Source organism: Aristolochia californica, unplaced genomic scaffold (assembly GCF_029961685.1).
Source record: "Aristolochia californica isolate CCGP_79_NKW_82.1479 unplaced genomic scaffold, dmAriCali1.0.hap1 SCAF_16, whole genome shotgun sequence".
Taxonomy (NCBI): domain Eukaryota; kingdom Viridiplantae; phylum Streptophyta; class Magnoliopsida; order Piperales; family Aristolochiaceae; genus Aristolochia; species Aristolochia californica.
Window position 1 is genome coordinate 17,190,531 of NW_027181837.1, and position 19,215 is coordinate 17,209,745.

Below are 19,215 nucleotides of genomic sequence, written 5' to 3' on the forward strand. Positions count from 1 at the left end.
TGAACGAAAGAAAGATGTATCTGATAGAGCGTCATTTAACCTGAGGCGACAGCTTTCGCTATCATAAATTCATGCAAGAAAGGTGGCTCTTCCACCTGTACAAAATGTCACAGAGACGGTCACCATGCTGGAAATTGTTGGACACATTTGAAATGCACTTATTGCTGTTTGAAGGCTCACACCGTTGATTTTTGTCAAAGACTCAAGTTTGCAAAATCCACTAATCCCACAGAGAAGAAGAACATATCCAACTCCTTTCCTTTTACTCAAGAATAATGCCAACAAATATGACAAATGCTCAGTCATAACAAGCCATCAATGGAAAATCATGTGGGTAACTCTTCTGCTCATGACAAACTTTCAGGTAAAATACTTTACTTCTCCTCTCCCAATAAGCAAGCCACATGGATCCTAGATAGTGGAACCATTGACCATATTGTTTGCTATATATATTGCTAACGTCTTGGCGAGCTGTTACGAACAAAATAGTGGAATTACCATATGGTAAACATGTTGATCAAGTTATTTTATCTTTTAGTTTGGTTCTTCACAATTTTTTATGTGTCCCAATTTTTCAATTAAACCTCATTTCCATCAGCAAGTTTATTCATCATTCTCTTTGCATCACTGTGTTCCTTATCCATTTTTGTGCCATATAGAACCTATGCTCGGGGAAGATGATTGGGATGGGAACTGAATGGCAGAATCTCTACTACCTTGATCATCTACAACCATCATCATGTTATTTCGTACATTTTTCATCGGTATTTGGCATCAATGTCTCGGGCATCCATCACCTCAAGTATCTGTCTCATTTCCGTTTTTTAAATAAAATTTTTTATAGTTCAAACAATTGTCTGGTTTGCCCCTTGGCTAAACAAACTAAATTGTCATTTCTTTGAGCACAATCTCTAGCACATTGTGTTTTGAAAAATTGCATGTTGATATCTGGGGGGGTTACCATATTGCATCGATTTCTGGGGCCCGATATTTCCTTACTATGGTTGATGACTTTACTTGATGCACATGGATTTATTTGATGCGTCACAAATTTGAAAACTCAAACTCACCTAACTAATTTTATTTGTATGGTAGAAACCCAATTTGCTTCCAAGGTGAAAGTTGTGCGTAGTGATAATGGCTCTGAATTCACTCTTACCACTTACTACTTGTCCAAAGGCATTATCCACCAAACCAGTTGTGTTCACATCCCAGAGCAAAATGGGGTAGTCGAACGTAAACATCGACACCTACTAAACATGGCCTGAGCCTTACTTTTTCAAGCCCATCTTCCTATACGATTTTTGGGGGATGCCATTTTAACAGTTATTTATCTCATAAATCGGACACCTACCCCAGTCTTGCAAGGTAAATCACCTTATGAACAACTATTTTATATTATCCCCACTTACTCTCATTTATGAGTTTTTGGATGTTTATGTTTTGCCTCTTTTCACGTCCACAAACCATCCAAATTTGACGCACGTGTCATTCGTTGCATTTTTCTTGGGTACCTTATGGACAAAAGGGATATAGGGTTTATGATCTCCAAATCAATAAAGTATTTATCTCCCCAGTTATTACTTTCTTTGAAAAAGAATTCCCTCTTAAACATCTTTCAATTGCAAATAAGAGTCTCATGTTTCATCCTCCTATAATATCTGCTATTTATGATGACCCTCTACCAGACGTACCTTTTCTTAACCCTCTATCAGACACACCTCCTCAGTCACCAAGTCCTAACATTCCCAATGTTGATCATACTTCCCCCCCTCCCCCCCCCCCCCCCCCCCCCCCAAATACCTTCTCCTACTACCATACCACCTCCTGCTCGTCGTCCCTCTACCATGCCCATTAAGCGATCTAGTTTCCTTCAGGATTTTCATGTGGAAGCGACCCTACCGTCACGGCCTGAACAATCGTCTGCCTCCAACGTGGTCACCACATTAGGTACACGTTATGACCTCTCTCACATTCTTGCTTATGCTTGGCTATCCACATCTCATAAAGTTTTTACCACTTCATTAACCATTACAAAAGAACCCACTAGTTTCTTACAGGCCATGAAAGATCCTAAATGGTATCAAACAATGCATGGAGAAATTCAAACCCTTCAGGCTAACCACACATGGACACTCATCTCTCTTCCACCTAGCAAGAAACCCATTGGATGTAAATGGGTATACAAAGTCAAGCTCAAATTTAATGGCACCGTTGAGGGTTACAAAGCTCGCCTAGTCGCCAAAGGATACAACCAGATTGAAGGACTTGACTATCAAGAGACGTTTGCCCCAGTTGCCAAGTTGGTTACTGTACGTGTCCTACTGAGTGTTTTTGCTATTCAAGGATGACATCTTCACTAACTCGATGTCAACAATGCGTTCTTACATGGTGATCTTGATGAAGATGTCTACATGTCACTACCCCCTGGTTTTGGACAAAAGGGGGAGACTCGAATGTGCAAACTAAACAAGTTCCTATATGGCTTAAAACAAGATTCTAGACGGTGGTTTTTGAAGTTTTTCACAACCCTCAAGATTGTTGGGTTTCATCTTTTAATTGATCTTCCAAGAAGGAGCTATTTATATCAGTCAAAGGTAGATTATTCTTTATTCTTCCAATCCCACAAAGGCAGCTTTATAGCAACACTTGTGCATGTTGATGATGTGATTTTGGCAGGTAACCATCTGCAACATATTGAAGATGTGAAACAGTTATTATCCAAGCAGTTCAAGCTTAAGGATCTTGGTAAGCTCAAATACTTATTGATAGGGGTGGCTTCGAACTGAGCCGGCTCGCGAGCTGCTCGAGTTTGACTTGGTATCGGCTCGGTATCTTGCGAGTTCGAGCCAACCTCGAGATCCGAAATCGGCTCGTTTAAATTAACGAGCCGAGCTCGACGGCTCGCGAGCCGGCTCATTAATTTAACGAGCGGCGGGATTCGGGGGGATTTGGGTATCGGCTTCGAGAAATTATTATTGATCAAGCTATGACGGATTTCTGTGTATTTAAAAAATTATAACATAGTCTATAGCTTTTATAACTCTACAATTTGAGTTTGTTTCTATTCCAATCACTTACAATTTGAGGATGTCTTTGTTTCAATCACCTTTTTATCTTTATCTCTATAAATTACATAATCCTCTTTTTGTCCGACCAACCACTCTCCGTCATCTTGAGGTAAAAGAAATCAACAAAGCACCCGTTACGCCTGTCGGGTTCAACTTGTGATATAGCTCACTATTGTAGTCCGACGTGCAAACCTTTGTTTTTCAAGGAAACGTGCTACTGTACTCTCACTTTCTTTTTGCAATTTGATTGAATCTGTGAGAATACGAATGAGCTTCATTGGGAAAAATGAATCTGACTGAAAAAAGAGTTTAATACGAATTGAAGAGCAAGAGGCAGTTTCTTTGTAGATTATACTAGGTTGAATTACTGTGATTTTTATTTAATAGACTTTCCCCCCTATGTCCAACGTGTTTGCCGTGCAATCAATTTTCCTTTGACGAAAATTGCAAATACACGGATGAAAGGCCTGTGCCTCTAGCTGTCTCGAATAATAAATACTTGTTGTTCTTATCCTCGTCCTCGTTATAGTGCCTAGCATGTGAAGGTTTTCACTGTTAAACAATCTGGGAACATAGAAAATGTTGAATCCATTGGAGGTGGGAATCTATCTGGAAGTTGCCCTTTGCGCCCACGAGCTTTAATGGTGAAAGGTGTGAGAAAGTTTTCATTCCTACCTATTTAAGTCTCTATTGATCTCTTCTTCTCTTCCACCCAAAGATCCATCACGCCCCCCCAGTATGGCTTTGTCCATGCTGCTTGCTTCTCCCAGCCTCATCGACTTGTGCTTTCTCTATGTTTGCATGTTGAACCTTAATAAATAATAATATTTATAGGCATTTGCCTTTATATGATAAAAAAATTGAATCAAACTAAGATTCCTAATACTAAGTATAACATAGTTAAACTTACTAACACAACTAAAAATTCTAATTAGATCATAACTTAAACATGTTTCTCTAGATTTGGGTTGTTTTGCCTAATTAGTTTAGTGTAAAAAATCCTTCGTACATTGAATCTCTACTTTACACTTTTTTGTTGTACACAATTTATATAATAATAGAGTACATAAATTACAAGATTCATTTTTGTAATCTCTTGGAGGATAAATCAGAGGAAATCCTCCTCTGATTTATTGGGATACAACTCTTGCTAATAGTCCCCCTCAAGTTGGTGCATATAGATCTTTGATGCCCATAGTTGGGAGAAAATATTCAAGAAGTGGTGGACATTAGAGAACATAGCTTTGAAGTAGTTCAAGGGCTAGAAGAAGATGTGCATGCTACCATTGCAGTTCTAAAGGCAGATACTCGCAACGATCTTGCTGAGATGCGACTGGAGTCAGAAGAGATGTGGACAAGAGTGGCAATTCTTGAACGAGTCATTCTAAATGGGGAAAAGGGTTCATACACTAATGAAGATCAAGATTCTTGAGACTAAACCGTACGAGGGCTTGCAAGATCCAAAGACGATCAAGAACTTCTTATGGCAAGTTGAGCAGTACTTCAAATCTCACGAATGAGGAAGCAAAGGTTAGTACCGCATTTATGTTTCTCATTGATGATGTTATCTTGTGGGGGAGAAGAAGACTTGGTAACGTCGAGAATGGTGAAAATGTAGTTAACACATGGTAACTATTTCAAGCAGAAGTTGAAACACCATTTATTTCCCGACAATGTCGATTACCTAGCTCGAAAGGAATTGTGTGTATTGAAGAAAAAAAGGACGATTCATGAGTATATTCAGTCTTTTACTTCTTTAATGTTAAACATTTCTAACATGACCAATGATGATCAATTTTTTCTTTTCTTGCAGGACTTAGTCCGTGGGTAGAACAATAGTTGAGGCGTAGGGAGGTGAAAATACTTGCAATCGCTTTAGCCACGACAAAGAAGTAGACTGTTTTTTAGAGAAAATATGATGATAATGCTTAATTAATAATTCTTGATCTTGAACGTCGCTGTTGACGGGGCAGTTGTGGTCTCCACGAATTTTCGTTTGCCATGTGGATATTAAAATTGTATAGTGGCAGATACAAGAGATATTACGGTCGGTGGTTCTCCACTCTTGCCTATAAGTAGATTTTCGTCAAGAAAATTACGGTCGGTGAATCTCCACTCTTGCCTATAAATTAATGTAACCAGAAAACTCATTCCATCACAAACCACTCCTCTCCAGAGTCACAGTCTCTTCCGAGAATGGCTCGCTTCGGTGCATTCCTTGCTCTTGTTGCCCTCCTCTCTTGCTCTGCTTCCATGGCTCAAGATAACACCTACCTTAACTTGAAGGTTTCTCTTCTTCCCTCTCTCTCCTTCCCCCAGGAACTGTAAACAAGGAACTCGTAAAAAATTTCGAGGGGTCTGGTCTCCTTTGTTGTGCTTCTCTGAAAATGTTGCGGTTTGTGTTACCTGCTAAATAAGGGACACCTTGGCCATGAAGAGATGATCGTTGAACATCAGTTTGTGGCTGCCTGGACCAGTTTGAGATGGACGGGGCCGTGATTGATGTTCCGAAGAATTAAAGAACTTTTCTCTTTCGTTTCTGTTTTTGTGAATGCTTGATTCTGTGCCTGCTTTGGATTGTTATATGGGTTTTTTTTGTTTCGCAGTGGCCGGGAGGAATGTGCAGCGGAAAAAATAAATGCTGTTTCCCTTGCACGATGAGCAACCCGAACGACTTCAAGATTGATTACCTCGCTCGTAATTTCCGGTCGGGCGCCCCATCATGCAATACCGACCCATTTTTTGTCAATACGGTAGAACTTCGGTCACCTTTAGTACCATCTCCCTTTCAGTTCCTTTCTTCTTTCTCAAAATTTTATTTTCTCTGCTTTTTGCTATTTTCCTGCATATGTATGTATCCGGTCTTCATCGTTTCGAGCACTCTCTACAGGTCCAATCCTATATATCGGATCTTTACGAGAACTGGCCGGGGCTAAGGTGCCCAGTAGAGACTGGAGTGTTGGCATGGGGAACTGCATGGGATGATAACGGGGTCTGCTCAGGTTTGAACCAATTCAACTACTTTTCGAAGACTCTGAATCTCTTCAAATCTTCAAGGTTGCTGCAACTTCTTGCTGCCAAGGGTAAGACTTAGTAAAGAGTAATATTTGGACAGTTAATTAGTAAGAAGAAGTGGAAAACTGGAAATTTGATCGGGATACTCTTTATTGCGTCCAGGTGTCATCCCCTCCAAACACTGGAATTACACACAATCGGAAGTGCTGAACGCCATTAACGAGGGACTAGGACTCAGGAGCAGTGCTCTAATCCACTGTGGCTCGAACAAAAGCGGCATCATCAGAACTGTCAGACTCTGTGCTGATATAACTGCTTCCAGGTTCATCGACTGCCCCAACCCATTGCCTTCAACTTGTGCCCAAAACGTTCAACTCCTACCAGTCGCCATTTCCGGGACCCATGAGGACGAAGAAGCCGCAGCTCGTACCACTGACAACATTGAAATGGTTGTTAATTAGCTTGCTGTCTGCAGTCCTTTTACATCTATTACCAGAAGGAGATGCGAGATTAATTAGGAAGCTCCGAATCTTTTCAGTAGTTGAATAAGCTGGGTTTGTATATCTGGAATATGTAATAGGATTTGCTTGCTGTCACTTAGGATTTTGTTTTGTGCATTGCTGGGAGAGAGGCTGTTGTGCCTCGTCGTTGCCGGGAGAAAAGGCTGAGAAAGGCAATTCTGTTTTGAACAGAGAAGGCTCGAGAGGCTGAGAGGGCGATGCGTTGTGTCTTGCTGTGAGAGGAGAGAGAGACTCTCTTGGGACTCTGTATTTGTGTCGTTGTGATTTCTTTGTGGGAAATCATGGACTATTGTATTGTGATCCTCTTATGGAAAATAAAATCCTCTACAACTCCGTGGGTGTGGGCAATTTACCGAACCACGTAAAATTTTTGTGCCGTGTGATTACTTGTCTTGTTATTGTCATCGATTTTTTCATAATAATTTCTTCATTTCTATGGAGTACGGTTTGAGAGAGGTCAATACAAAATATGACACAATTATTGAATGAAAAATTAAAATTTACTAGTCTATGTTTAATTTAAATGATTTGTAATTCCTTCAACCATGGCCACTCGTTTGGCTGGGCGAAGATATTCAAATCTGGTCCCCTTTAAGCTGGAAAGCAACCCAAACATTGAACAGGGTGGATGGAACGATTATTATCCATACATGTGACCTACAATTAAAAAGAAACAATCCACGTGCATTTCGTGGTCTATTTTTTTATTATATTAAAATGGAAATGGGCCATCACTTTCAAAGCACATGGTGGTGGTACATATATGGGTTTTGAGCCGGTTCACACGAGAGAGTAAGCGTCCACGTGCAGTTGGTGGTCTTTTCCGATTTGTAAATTGTTGCCCATCTCATTAAGACAAAATGAATCAGACATGAATTACTCCCCCGCATTATTCAGTTCATTCTACTAGGCCCTTTGTCCAAAATGATCTCCTCTTCATTTGAATCACGTCAGGTAATTTGCTCAGGCTAAAAACGGGGGAATTAGGTTTCATACATATAATTATTTATTTTATAATTATTGTATTAAATTAGTGATTTAACAGTCAAAAATAAAAATATAGTTAAAATAAATATTTGATTAATTGTTTTGGTTTAAATATCCCATTGCTATAATTAATTAAACCAATGGTTTTAAATTTTGTGATAATATATTATTAATTAATAATAAGTAAAAATATATATTATGTTATTGATAAAATAATATATATATATATATTTAGTATATTAAATTTTCATTATTGTATTAAATTAGTGGTTTTTAATGTTTAAATATATCTTATGTTATTAAAAAAATAATCCATATTTTTTATTTATAAAATAATTTTTTTATTTATTCAATATATTCATTTATTATTAATGTATTAAATTAGTGATTTAATAGTCATGATTAAAATATTGTTAAAATAAATATTTGATAAATTATTTTGGTTTAATTATCTCATTGCTATAATTAATTAAACTAATGGTTTTAAATTTTGGGATAATATATTATTAATTAATAACATGTAAAAATATATATTATGTTATTGATAAATTAATATATTTATTTATTTATTATATTAATTTTTTTATTACTGTATTAAATTAGTGGTTTTTTATGTTCAAATATATATGATGTTATTAAAAAATAATTTTTTTCTTTATTATATTCGCTTATGTTATTTTTAATTTTTATTTAATTTTTTATAATTTATTCTAATCACACTAATTATTATATTAACTTATAATGAACTATAATCGTTAAATAATATAATATAGTATGTCATTAATTAGTTTATTAATATATTTTAATACTACATATTAAATCACTTATAAGTGCTCTCTCAATTTTTGCATGTTGAACCTTAATCAAGAATAATATATATAGACAATTGCCTTTATATGACCAAAAATTGAATCAAACTAGGATTCCTATTACTAAGTATAACATACTTAAATTTACTAGCACAACTAAAATTTCTAATTATATCATAACTTAAACACGTTTCACTAGGTTTGGCATGTTTTACTTAATTAGTTTAGTGTCAAAAATCCTTCGGATATTGAATCTCTACTTTACACTCTTTGTTTTACACAATTTGTACAAAAATAAAGTACATAGATTACAAGATTCTTTTCTGCAATCTCTTGGAGGATAAATCAGAGGAAATCCTTTGATTTATCAAGATACAACTCTTGCTAACAGTCCCCCTCAAGTTGGTGCATATAGATCTTTGATGCCCATAGTCGAGAAAAAAGATTCAAGAAGTGGTGGACGTTCGAAAAGATAGCCTTGAAGAAAGTCAAGGACTAGAAGACGATGTGCATGCCACCATTGTAGTTTTAAAGGCATATGCTCGCAACAATCTTGCTGAGATGCGAATGGAGTCGGAAGAGATGTGGACAAGAATGGTGATTCTCGAACGAACCGTTCTAAATGGGGAAAGTGTTCCTACATTAATGAAGATCAAAGTTCTTGAATCTAAACTGTACGGGGGCTTGGGAGATCCAAAGACGATCAAGAACTTCTTATGATAAGTTGAGTAGTACTTCAAAACTTCAAATCTCAAAAATGAAGAAGCAAAGGTTAGTACCGCATTTACGTTTCTCATTTATGATGTCATCTTGTGGGGGAGAAGAATGGTTTCTAATGACGAGAATGGTGAAAACTTAGTTAACACATGGGAATATTTCAAGCGCGAGTTGAAATACCATTTCTTTCCCAATGATGTCGATTACCTAGCTCGAAAGGAATTGTGTGTATTGAAGAAAAAAATGATGATTCACAAGTATATTCAATCTTTTACTTCTTTAATGTTAAGCATTTCTAACATGACCAATGAGGATCAAATTTTTTACTTTTCTTGCAAGACTTCGTCCGTGGGCAGAACAAAAGTTGAGGCGTAGGGAGGTGAAGATACTTGCAATCACTTTAGCCATGACAAAGAAGTAGACTACTTTTGAGAGAAAATCTGATGATAATGTCATCATATCTATAGATAGAAACGGGAACAATGAAAACTATAAGAAGAAGTCTTCCTGGAGACGGACTTCCGAGGAAGAAGAAGAACTATACGAAAAATGTATTCTTAAAAATGGAAAGATTACTTATTTCCTTTGATAAAGAGAACATTTGGTGAAGGATTGTCCAAGTAAGAAAAAGCTACTACATGTTATCAAAGTGGACGATGGAGTCAGGCAAACAAGTGATGATCAACATGTTGAAGAACGTTAGGTTGCGTCGTTGATTTTGCTTAACTCAATCCAAGTAATGGTTAAGAAATTCGTAAGTCATAAACTGATTTTTCTTGATGCGTTACTAAATTATGGCAATGTGAAAACTTTGGTTGATTTGGGAGTAACCCACAACTTCATCTTGGTGCAGGAAGCAAGACGATTACACTTAAGGTGGGAAGTGCAGGAAGCAAGAAAATTACGGTCGGTGAATCTCCATTCTTGCCTATAAATTAATATAACCACAAAACTCATTCGCTCACAAACCACTCGTCTCCAGAGAAGAATATTTTAGTATCTCTTCCCTTCACAATGGCTCATCCCTTTGTACTAGTTGCTCTTGTCGCCCTTCTCTCTTCCTCTGCTTCCCTTGCTCAAGACCAGTACTCCCTTTACCTCAGGATGTCTCTCTCTCTCTCATCAGTTGTACTCTTGCTAGTTATTCCGGCTGAAAAGCTTTACTTTGTTGAATCTTTTTGCAGTGGCCTGGAGGACTTTGCAGCAAAGGCGAGTGTTGCTTCCACAGCAGATCCTCGTCAAAACGATTTCGTTGTACACTACCTTGCTCGTCCTTTGACCGGAACTTCCCCGCAATGCAATCCCAACCCCTTCCATTGCTCCCTGGCACCTCATCCAGTAAACCTTGGCTACTTTAAAATTTCTCACCCCCAAAGAGCTTAAGTGGGCTATGGAGGATGGTTGGAAGAATAAAGCAGTAATTTTAATAATAAAATAATTTAATTATATTATTATTTTATAGATTTAAATTAAACTGGTATTTTAAATAGTAAAATAACAATTAATCTTAAAAAATAGAAAGAAAAAAAAAACCGTCATCCCCTATGTTGTACAACATGAAGCAAATGTCCTCATTCATTTGCTAGGCTGAGAGGACGACACGAAACCTGAAAAGTCCCGCGGGAGGCCGACAGCAACCTGCCCGAATCCTCCGCTTCTATTCTGCATCTACAAAATGTGGAAATGGATCCAAACGAAAGGATAGATAGATTTTCGTCAAGAAAATTACGGTCGGTGAATCTCCATTCTTGCCTATAAATTATTATAACCTAAAAACTCATTTTATCACAAACTACTCGTCTCCAGAGAAGAATATTATAGTATCTCTTCCTTCAGAATGGCTCATCGCTTTGTACTAGTTCCCCTTGTCGCCCTTCTCTCTTCCTCTGCTTCCCTTCCTCAAGACCAGTACTTCCTTTACCTTAGGGTCTCTCTGTCTCTCTGTCTCTCTCTGTCTCTCTCTCTCATCCGTTGCAGTCTTGCTAGTAATTTCGGTGGAAAATACTGAAAAGCTTTACTTTGTTGAATCTTTTTGCAGTGGCCTGGAGGACTTTGCAGCAAAGGCGAGTGTTGCTTCCACAACACATCCTCGCCAAAACGATTTTGTTGTACACTACCTTGCTCGTCCTTTGACCAGAACTTACCCGCAATGCAATCCCAACCCCTTCTATGCCGCTGCGGTAATCTCTATTATCCTGTACTCTGCCGTCTTTTTTTTTTATCTCGTCTTTCACTTTTTAATTAAGTCTAATATAGACTTAATTAGTAGTGAAAGGATTTGATAAAAACCACCACACTTTGAAGGTGGTGAGGCTGATCAATTTATAAGCTTTACAATACCATATACAGAATATTACAGATCAAAACTGAAACAGAAATTATACAAAGAATTAGCCTTTAATCTAGGCTAATTATCCTTAACTGAAAGTATACAAAAGTAGAGCCTTGAATCAAGGCGAGGTATCTACAACACTGCATTAGGAAAAGTGGATGGACGAAAAAGAAGACCAAAGTTGAGGGTGCCCTTAACATAGCGAAGAATACGCTTAACAACAAGAAAATGATTTGTAGTAGGGGAGTGCAGAAATTGGCTGACAGAATTGACAGCATGAGCAATATCTGGACGCGAAATGGTCAATTACTGAAGGGTACCAACCAGAAACATATAGAGAGTAGGATCAGAGATGGGAAAAGCATCAGCAGATAAGTGAAAACAACCATGGGGGTGTGAACAGGTTTGTTGTCGAGCAACTGAGTGCGAGTGAGGATATCCCGAGCATATTTTAACTGATTGATAAATAGACCATCAGGAGTGGGTGAAGCTTCTAGACCAAGAAAATAACCGAGGGAGCCCAAATCCTTGGTAGAAAACTCAGAATGAAGCTTACGAGTAAAGCTGTCAAGTAGAGATGGATTGTTGCCAGTAACAATAATGTCATCAACATAAAGAAGCAAATAAATAAGGTTGGACTGCTTATGAAAGACAGAGAGAGAGGTGTCAGTGCAGCTGCAAGAAAACCCAAGTGTGAGAAGAAAAGAGCTGAAACACTAAAACCAGGCACGAGAAGCTTGCTTATTTGCCATAGAGAGTTTTCTTTAATAGACAAACATGAGTGAGAAAACAATGATCTATATACCCAGGAGGTTGTTCCATAGAAACATTCTTGACATCAAGTTGTCGAAGAGGCCATTTGTTGGTAACAACAAGAGAAAACACAACACAGACAATGGTAGCTTTGACGACCGGGCTAAAAGTGTCAGTGTAGTCGAGACCAGGTACCTAAGTTGGCAACAAGGCGAGCTTTGAGACGCTCAACAGAACCATCTGGCAAATATTTAGTGTGAAACACCCGTTTAGAGCCCACGATGTTGGTGTTGACAGGACGAAGAACCAAAATCCAAGTGCCATTGTGTTCATCCATAGCAACAAGCCAAGGGGCTCAGTAGAAGTAAGAAGAGTCAGAATAAGTCCAGAGGAGCCCAAGACACTAAGATGCGCTGGATGACGAGGCTTGAAAATACCAGCTTTAGCTCGGGTGATCATAGGATGAGAGCCCGAGGGAGAAGGAGGATGGGCAGCCATCTCAATAGAAGACGGACTAAAGGCCGAGGGTGGCAAAGAAGCACCTACAAGAGGATTATCAACCTGCACAGATTCATCCAAAGGGTCAGAACAAATATTACATGGGGAAGAGCTGGATCGAGGAATGTGCGGGGAATGGGGAGGAGGGGAAGGGGTGCTTGGCTCAATATGGTAAATATGTGATTCCAAGATATTGGAAATGTGAAGATAAGAGAGAGGTTGGGCATGGGAGCTAGGGATTGTAGGAAAGAGTTTCATCAAATTGAGCATAACGGGTAATATACAGCTTAGTGGTGAGAGGATCAAGACAACAAAATCATTTGTGAGAGGGACTATAACTTAAGAAAATGCAAGGAATGTTGTGGGGAGAAAGTTTGTGAGACATATGATCATGCAAGGATAAACACGACAACCAAAATGATGAAAATTTTCATAATTCGGAGAGTATCCGTATAAAAGTTCAAAAGGGGACTTACCTCCAAGAAGCGGAGTGGGCAAGCAGTTGATGATATAAGCTACAGTGTTGAAAGCGTCAACCCAGAAGTGAGGAGGAAGATGAGAGTGGAAGAGAAGTGCTAGACCAGTCTCAGTCACATGACGATGTTTTCATTGAGTACAACCATTTTGAGCAAGTGTATATGGGCAAGAGAGTTGATGATGAATACCAGAAGAACGTAGATGGGCTTTGAAGCAATTGCCAGTAAATTCGGCACCACCAGTACTTTGAAAAATTTTGATACAAGAGGAATGTTGGGTTTCCAAAAAAATTTGAAATTTTAAAAAAAAATCAAAGAAATCAAATTTAAATTTCAAAGGGTAAAACCAGGTGAATCGGGAATAATCATCAATAAAAATTACATAGTAAAGAAAACCCGAATTTGATTTGACAGGGGAAGGACCCCAAAGATCGCAATGAATGAGGTCTAACACATGAGACGCCCTGTGTTCATTTCGAGAATAAAGCAAACGATGATTTTTAGCAAGTTGCAGGTACTACATAGTTTGAGTGAAGGCAATAAAGACGTAAGAGAAAGATGTCATTTTTTATTTAAAAATAAAATAACAAAGTGATTCACATGACCAAAACGAGCATGCCATAAATCATATGAAGCACGTGTTATGAAAAGACTGACAATAAAGAGACAGGTAATCACACGGTAATCATGCACGACACACAGATTTTACGTGGTTCGACAAATTGCTTACGTCCACGGGAGCTACAAAGGATTTCATTTCAAATCAGAGGAATCACAATACAATAGAGGGGCTTATCTGTTACAACAGTAGTGTCGTCCCACTGTCTCTCACAACAACGACTCCCTGTTGCCTCTACCAACAACACCTGGAACGGTTCCCTGCTGCCTCTGCAAGCAGCACCTAAGACGGTTCACTGCCGCTTCTACCAGCAGCTCCTGAGACGGCCTCCCTGCTGCCTTTGCCAGTAGCACCTGAGATGGCTCCCTGCTGCCTCTGTCAGCAGCACCGGAGATAGCCTCCCTACTGGCTCTGCCAGCAGCACCTGAGATGGCTCCCTACTGCCTCTACCAGCAGCACCTGAGAGCTCCCTGTTGCTTCTGCCAGTAGCACCTGAGACGGCTCCCTACTGCCTCTGCTAGAAGCACCTGAGGTAGCTCCCTACTACCTCTACCAGCAACACTGGGAACGCCTCCCTGTTTCGGCAACAATGCTGAAAGCCGAGCTAGTCTCTTCCGGAGACAGCGCCGAAACCCGAGCCAGTCTCTTCCGGCTACAACGCCGAAACCCGAGTCAGTCTCTTCCGACTACAATACAGAAACCCCGAGCCCATCTCTTCCGACACCGGCGATGGCAACGACATCGTCCTTCTCGAGCCTCTCTATCTGCCGAGAGCTCCTCTCTTGTCGTTGTCCTTCTTGAGCTTCTCTCTTGCTCCAGCGGCGTCGCTTCTCACGATGGTGAGAAATCTCATCTCTTCCTGCACCAGTGACGCTCGTCCCGAGCTGCTCCGGGTCCAAGCGTCGTCTATCAACCCTCTCGCTTCTGGGTCGAAGCGCTTCTCTGCAGCGTCGACTCTCTCTATGCGACGTCGTCCTGACGAGAGTCTGAGATCAAAAAACCTCTCGATCTCCCACTGTTGCAACACTGTCTCATGCCGATGCAGAAGCCCACAGAGCTCTGTGACCTACCCCGTTTCTGTTGGTCCTGAGCTTCTATAAGTCATTTGGAAGAAAACCCTTGAGTGCAGCATATGCAAACATAAAGAAGAATTTCTAAATTCCCTCCATGTCCCTTGGGCCCACCTCTCTTACGGTGCCCATGTACTCGAGTGTTGTGGACCAGACTCCACCACTCAACAATTCTCCCACTTGGAGACTGGTACACCCAACTGCATTGCCCTTTTCCTTGAACATTACCTCCTCCACCTCTGCAACTCACTACGCCTGTCTTCATGCTAGAAGACCAACTGAAATTGCACACAACTTCAGTTTCTCAAGTGTAACACACTTCATGGCCAACTCCCACTTGCTAGAATTTTCATCTTGCAGGGTTTCTTCGTAACTCTACGAACTGCAAATACAGGAGTGGACGACTCTGGATTTGACTGCGAAATAATAGGAGTAGGTGCACTGGACCCACTCTCCCCGCCACTCACATCTCTGCACTGCACGATGGCCTTGTAGACAATCTTCTCACCTCTCGCTAGCCATCGTTTTTCCCTCAGACCCAAACCTCAGCTCTAATACCAGTTGTTATGAAAAAATTGACAATAAAGAGACAGGTAATCAATCACGACACACAGATTTTACGTGGTTCGGCAAATTGCCTACGTCCACAGGAATTGTAGACGATTTCATTTCAAATCAGAGGAATCACAATACAATAGAGGAATCACAATACCAGCAACACCTGAGACGGCTCCCTAGTGCCTCTACCAACAGCACCTGAGATGGCCTCCCTACTGCCTCTGCCAGCAGCACCTGAGACGGCTCACTACTGCCTCTGTCAACTACACCTGAGACGGCCTCCCTGTTGCCTCTGCCAGCAGCACCTGAGACGGCTCCCTGCACCCTCTGCCAGCAGCACCTGAGACGACTCCCTGCTGCCTCTACCAGTAGCACCTGAGACGGCTCCCTACTGCCTCTACCAAAAACACTTGAGATGACTCCCTGCTGCCTCTACCAGCAGCACCTGAGACGGCTCCCTGCTACCTCTGCCAATAACACATAAGGCGGCTCCCTGCTGCCTCTACCAATAGCACCGGGAACACCTCCCTGTTCCAACGACAGTGCCGAAACCCGAGCCAGTCTCTTCCGGCGACAACGCTGAAACCCGAGCCAGTCTCTTTCGGCTACAGCGGCGAAACCTGAGCCAGTCTCTTCCGACTACAATACCGAAACCCAGAGCCAATCTCTTCCGACACCGGCGATGGCAATGGCGTCATCCTTCTCGAGCCTCTCTGTCTACCGAGAGCTCCTCTATTGTCGTCGTCCTTCTCGAGCTTCTCTCTTCCTCCAACCTCATTTCTTCTTGCACCGAGCGTCGCCTCTCAACCCTCTCGTTTCTGGGTCCAAGCGCTTCTCTGCAATGTCGAATCTCTCGATGCGGCGTCGTCCCGACGAGAGTCTGAGACCAAGAAACCTCTCGATCTCCCATTGCTGCAACACCGTCTGATGCCGATGTAGAAGCCCACAAAACTCTATGACCTACCCCATTTCTGTTGGTCCCGAGCTTCTATAAGTCCCGTGGAAGAAAACCCTTGAGTGCAGCATACGCAAACATAAAGAAGAATTGCTAAATTCCCTCCATGTCCCTTGGGCCCACCTCTCTTACGGTGCCCATGTACTCGAGTGTTGTGGACCAGACTCCACCACTCAACAGTACGTAGAGATTTATTTATAAGGACAGAAAGAAAAGCAGAGTTGCCGTTCTCCAGTACATAAAGCCCTCCATCTCTTTTACCAGTTGCCACCACCCTTCCTGTTTGACGATTTTGGATAGTGAAAAAGGTATTAGTAAATGTAACGGATAGAGGGAAATCAGAGGTTAATTTACTAATTGAAAGGAGATTTTTAGTGAGATGAGGGACAACCAAGACATCTAATAAGTGAATATTTAGAACAGGAGAAAAAGTACCAGTGTAGGTAATGGGTAGAGATGCACCGTTTCCTACGATCACGAAGTCCTTACCTGTGTAATTTTTGGACTGATCCAAAGTAGATGGATCGGTGGTCATATGGGCCGAAGCCCCAGTGTCCAAAAACCTGTCAACAGCCTCGGATCCAGAGAGAGAACAAGATGTGTTGAAAGGCTTCAGCAAGATTAGCCAAGGAATCAGTCCGAGAATACCGCTGATTGCAACGGTCAGCATAACGGCCCTCCATGCGACAAAGTTGACAGCCGGGTGGACGATGACCCTGACCAGAGTGGGTGCATCCTTGGTTGGAAGAGTTGCAGCCATGGGAGTGAGAACGACTGCGCTGGTTGCCATGGGAACCAGAGGAAGTTCCATGGATATTGGTACAGTTGCAATTAGTGGCTTTGAATGCCGCAGTGGTGGCAGAAAGCTCAAGGGACCACTGGAACAACTCAAAACTTTCTGCTTTAGAAACTAAATCTTCAAAACATGGGAGAGTGGTGAGAGAAGTAAACTGAGAAGTCGTTGATCAGCTGATTTCCATGCCAGAAATTTGGGGTTGAGTGTGGTAGAGGTTGTTGGTTCAAAACGAGTTGTCGGAACAAGAGTACCATCCACATAGGCTAATAATTCTTGACTGTCAAGGAGAGGAAGAAATTGGTTTTTCCAGAGAAGATAATTGGAGGAAGAAATCTTGATAGTGATCATGTGGATTGGAGTGGTAAAAGAAAGAAGATGAGAAGATTTGGAAGCCCTCTTTTTATTTTTATTTTGGCTTTTTTTTTCTTTGTCTGCTCGATGGAGCAGATGATGCTCAAAGAAGCGCGGCGAGAGACTTCGGTAAATACGGAAGAGAGAGAAACCGGTCTGATAGCATCGAAGGCCGAGAAGAAGTCGACGGAGAAGAAACTGGCAAACAGAATAGCGATTGATGGCAAACGACGACGCCGAACGATGCTGATTCTAGAAGGTGGCAGCGAACAATGAGATAAATTTTTCTTCTTTCTGCTGGATGGAGCAGAGGATTCTCCAGGAGCTTCAGCTGAAGACAATGGCGAACAGCGGCGGCGTTGGCGCCTGCAAACTGGGGACAAGTGGTGTTGTGGCCGGAGGGCGAACAGCAGCAAGCGCGAAGAGCCTAGCGTGAGACAGAAACTTGACGGCGTATCGGCTTCAGATTCGCATCGGACGCAATCTCCAACAGGTAGCTGTCAATTGATTCACTGTCGGCAAGCAGCTACAACAGACGTCAATATAGCGAACAGCGGCACCTCGGTAGAGAAAAGAGAGGGAAAAAATGAGTAGAGAAGCTAGACAAAACGATGAGGAATTTTTTTTGAGAGAAATCTAGAGTCATGCGGCAGAAACAGGGTAGAATGCTCGTTGTGATACCATGAAAGGATTTGATAAAAACCACCACACTTCGAAGGTGGTGAGGTTGATCAATTTATAATTTTTACATTACTATATACAGAATATTACAGATCAAAACTTAAACGGAAACTATACAAAGAATTAGCCCGGATTATGGTGAGGCTGATCAATTTATAATCTTTACAATACTATATACAGAATATTACATATCAAAACTGAAACGGAAACTATACAAAGAATTAGCCTTTAATCCGGGCTAATTATCTTCAACTGAAAGTATACAAAAGTAGAGCCTTGAATCAAGGCGAGGTATCTTCAACACTTACCATGTGAAGGTTTTCAATGTTACACAATCTGGGAACATAGAAAAAGTTGAATCCATTGGAGGTGGGAATCTATCTGGAACTATTCGATCATAAATGTCCTCGAGAAGTATCTCTCAGAACAGTGATCTGATATATTTTTTATTTAATGAAACAGGTTTGACAGTCCCACAATCAAATGGATATGGGAAATGGGATATGCGTACCGGAACGTGCCGGTTGAGTACCTGAACTCTTCCCTAGCATTTACCCCATCAGCAGCGGCCTCGACCCCGCCATTATCATCGGTAAGCGAGTTTGGGCCAAAGCCGCGCCCTCTTTCCAGCACCAAAAGAGCCATAGTGAGAAGGCCAAGAACTTCTCGCTTTGCTACAGAAAAGCGCCGGGAGGCAGAAGTATTGTCCATCAATGACATTGAGCTCAATGGTCCGGAGACCACTAGGTTTGATGTGTACGTCAACAAGGAAGACCCAAGGCTCCTCTGTCGCCGGACCAGGAACGTTCACCGGGAGCTTTGTCAGGGTTCATCACAACCACATCAATGAAGATGGCTCACACACCAAGACCATCCAGAAGTTCGGTATCACTTCATTGGTGGATGAAATTGGAGCGGACGCTGATGAAAACGTTGTGGTCACTCTCATTCCACGAGATGGCAATGTCGCCATCGGAGGAGTCCATGTTGAGCTCACCAAGACCTT

At 41.1% G+C, this 19,215-nt stretch overlaps 1 protein-coding gene across 1 annotated transcript; it reads left to right on the forward strand.

Annotated features, from left to right (window-relative positions):
• Positions 1–5,223: 5,223 nt before the first annotated feature.
• Positions 5,224–6,974, forward strand: LOC137953541 (ribonuclease 3-like). The gene is made up of 4 exons (XM_068800966.1): positions 5,224–5,357; positions 5,678–5,824; positions 5,962–6,154; positions 6,249–6,974. The coding sequence occupies exons 1-4, from the start codon at positions 5,268–5,270 to the stop codon at positions 6,545–6,547; spliced, it is 729 nt and encodes a 242-aa protein (XP_068657067.1). The 5' UTR covers positions 5,224–5,267; the 3' UTR covers positions 6,548–6,974.
• The last annotated feature ends 12,241 nt before the right edge of the window (positions 6,975–19,215 follow it).

Bases quoted from the DNA above. Each gene is read 5' to 3' on its own strand.
- LOC137953541 (XM_068800966.1), top strand. From the start codon at position 5,268: ATGGCTCGCTTCGGTGCATTCCTTGCTCTTGTTGCCCTCCTCTCTTGC. The intron at 5,825-5,961 runs GTAGAACTTCGG...CACTCTCTACAG, and splicing joins ACCCATTTTTTGTCAATACG to GTCCAATCCTATATATCGGA. The intron at 6,155-6,248 runs GTAAGACTTAGT...TATTGCGTCCAG, and splicing joins GCAACTTCTTGCTGCCAAGG to GTGTCATCCCCTCCAAACAC.